A 3137-nucleotide genomic window follows, 5' to 3' on the forward strand; every position below is an offset into this window, starting at 1 on the left:
GGGTGAATCTGTGCAACCTGCGGCCTCTGTGTGTGGCTCCCCGGACAGCTAACGCCGTGGACCCGCCGGCTCCTGCCAGGATTGGGCTGGTAAATGCTAGATCGCTAGCGAACAAAACGTTTACCCTTAAGGACTTCCTGGTCCTTCATCTTTGGTGGTGAATGTTCTTACACAGCTACTGACCTCCACCACATTTGTGCTGCCAAAATGCGTGCACATGCTTACATCCGCCATCCCTGTTTAAACTGTAGAAGGTTTTATTGGGTATTCTACATCAGTATTCACCTCTGGAAAGTTACATGCTTGATGGTGGGAACTGATGGGATGTATCTCGCTCAGACGTGTCTTACCTTGTGTGCAGTGCGGAAGTAGATGCTCTTGTCTGCCCCACAGCTGATCATCCTCACCTTGTTGTCATTGGCTGAAGAACAAAGACACAAACTGAATGAGGACTTTTTGTAACTTTAAAAGAAACAATGAGAGATTGAGGCCTGTAGGCAATGAAAAAGAAATGCTACTCTTCATCAGTCGGCCACTAATAGTAATTTTCTACACTCTAAGGAGACATAGAAGATTTAAAAACAAAATCATGACTAAATTAATCCCAATTCAAAATCAAAGGCAGATACTGATGCAAGTATGCAAATCCACAGAGAGAGAAAACAAAGTGTAAAAAATAAAAAAAGTACACAGCAGACAAGGCTTTGCTTCTAACAAACAAAGCTCCACCTAACACATGTATAGTTGTCCTCTATTATATAAACAAGCAGCGCTGCGAGCAAATAAAAGAGTGGGACTGAATGGAGATGAAAGCGAGGATTAAGCAAAGATTAGCTGTCAGATGTTGACAGTGTCTCAAGTGGCTCACCAGCAAAGCGGACGGCTGTTATGGATGAAGAGTGCTCGTCGAGTGTCTGCACCAGACTGTAGTCGTCCTCAGCATCCAAGACGTGGATCAGACGGTCCCTGCTAGCTGTGGCCAGCAGCTTCAGACCTGACAGTAATAAGACAACTTAATCACATAATCGTATACACAGCCAACGCACAGATATTCCACAAGCATGCCATCATTCTAATCACATATACACACACACACACCGACCTGTTTCTGGTTTACTGTATTCGAGACAGAGGATCTCAGCATCGTGGGCCTCCACTTTCAGAATCTCCTCCATGCTGCTGAGGTCGTGAACCCTACAGAGTATAAATTCAAATTTTTGTTTTAGGATGGAGGTCACCTCAGTCAGTCATCAGTCTCAGTTTAAGCCTTCTTGTCCGACCTTAGCATCCCGTTGCGATCTCCAGATGCCAGGTGTTTGCCGTCTGGACTGACACAGATGGTCCGGATGCCGGTCCTGCTTTCTGCTGTCTGTCCATCTCCTGGTTTGTCCGCATTCATATTTGTCAAACACTCCGGATCCAGCAAGGCACTGGTGTTTCCGTCTACGTAGATTATATTCAGGAGATCCTGCAAAGCAATGACGGATACATGAATGACCCATCACAGTAGGAATGTCTGCTCCTGAAATGTTATTTTTTTCTTTGGTATGACATGAAGACATAAACACTTGAGGTCTTCACAGGTCCAAAATTATGGACCTGAAACCAGGAAATTTGTTCTGAGACCCGACTGAACCTGATCATTTTTAGAAATATAAATACTGAACCGTTTTCCCCCTAGATATTACAGACAGGAAAATTTTGTGCCACTGCTAAACACGTTTATCATGTTGGATACAACATACTGTTCATACCCATCTTAATGTATATAATGTTTAAAGGGGAATCGAAGGCTTTATACCATTCTGAATACTCCATTTCCAACAGTTATGTCATAGTGTGCTGGGTTTCTTTATATGGTCATCTGTTCCAGGCACGCTACTGAAAGTGTTTACATTATGTAGCTTTCACTGCTACGTGTAGCTACATGCTAATATCGAGAGAACATGTAATCTTGGTTGCAGATGTTGTAAATTTCTCCTCGTTTTTGAATCATATTCCTGCTGGAACGTGTCCGGTTGTATTCAGAAGCTTTAGTTGATTTTTCATGGTAAAAAAGTGGCACTGTTTTCTGCTACAGTCATTACCCCAGCTGCAAGAACACTGCTACATGTAGCTACATGCTAATATCAGGAAAATATATATAGTCTTGGTTGCAAAGACAACAATTCTTCCTGAATTTGAATCATATTCCTGCTGAACATGTCCAGTTTCTTTTAGAAGCTTTTATTGGTGATTGTTCAAAGTAAGAAATGCCACTATTCTCTGTTCCAGCGATTCCCCAGCTGTAAGTGCACTGCTACGTGTAGCTACATGCTAATATCGGGAGAATAAGTAATCTTGGTTGCAGATGTTGTTCATTTCTCCACAGTTTTGGATCATATTCCTGCTGGAACGTGTCCGGTTGTATTCAGAAGCTTTAGTTGATTTTTCATGGTAAAAAAGTGGCACTATTTTCTGCTACAGTCATTACCCCAGCTGCAAGAACACTGCTACATGTAGCTACATGCTAATATCAGGGAAATATGTAGTCTTGGTTGCCAGTGTCACTAATTTCTTCCTGAATTTGGATCATATTCCTGCTGAACGTGTCCGGTTTCTTTTAGAAGCTTTTATTGGTGATTGTTCAAAGTAAGAAATGCCACTATTCTCTGTTCCAGCAATTCCCCAGCTGTAAGTGCACTGCTACGTGTTGCTACATGCTAATATCAGGAGAACATCTAATCTTGGTTGCAGATGTTGTTCATTTCTCCACAGTTTTGGACCATATTCCCACTGGAACATGTCCGGTTGTGTTTAAAAGGACTTATTGGTGATTTTTTAACCACTATACTCTTTTTGAATGCAGTGACGGTGCAGAGACAACAAAATACGACTACCCAGAAACTCAGACCAGTCAGAGCAGACTAGGCTTTTTTGGGATGGAGGCTTATAGAGACAGACGCTACAACAGAGCATTTCAGACAGAGGGTGAGTACAGGTGTTTCAGCTCAGACAATATGAGGAAAATAAAGTGTTTTTCGATCATTAAAGGGATAGTGCACCCAAAAATGAAAATTCAGCCATTGTCTACTCACCCATATGCCGAGGGAGGCTCAGGTGAAGTTTTAGAGTCCTCACATCACTTGCGGAGATCC

At 42.4% G+C, this 3137-nt stretch overlaps 1 protein-coding gene across 2 annotated transcripts in view; it reads right to left on the bottom strand.

Annotated features, from left to right (window-relative positions):
* LOC126399111 (mitogen-activated protein kinase-binding protein 1-like) overlaps positions 1-3137 on the bottom strand; it is a 44578-nt gene that overhangs the window by 23498 nt on the left and 17943 nt on the right. For both annotated transcript variants that reach the window (XM_050058911.1, XM_050058910.1), the window contains exons 11-14: positions 1281-1468; positions 1103-1194; positions 869-994; positions 351-421 (exon numbers count right to left, since the gene is read on the bottom strand). In XM_050058911.1, the coding sequence (XP_049914868.1) occupies positions 351-421; positions 869-994; positions 1103-1194; positions 1281-1468 (477 nt within the window). The remainder of the gene's footprint in view (positions 1-350; positions 422-868; positions 995-1102; positions 1195-1280; positions 1469-3137) is intronic.

Source organism: Epinephelus moara, chromosome 12, assembly GCF_006386435.1.
Source record: "Epinephelus moara isolate mb chromosome 12, YSFRI_EMoa_1.0, whole genome shotgun sequence".
In the NCBI taxonomy this organism is placed as follows: Eukaryota; Metazoa; Chordata; class Actinopteri; order Perciformes; family Serranidae; genus Epinephelus; species Epinephelus moara.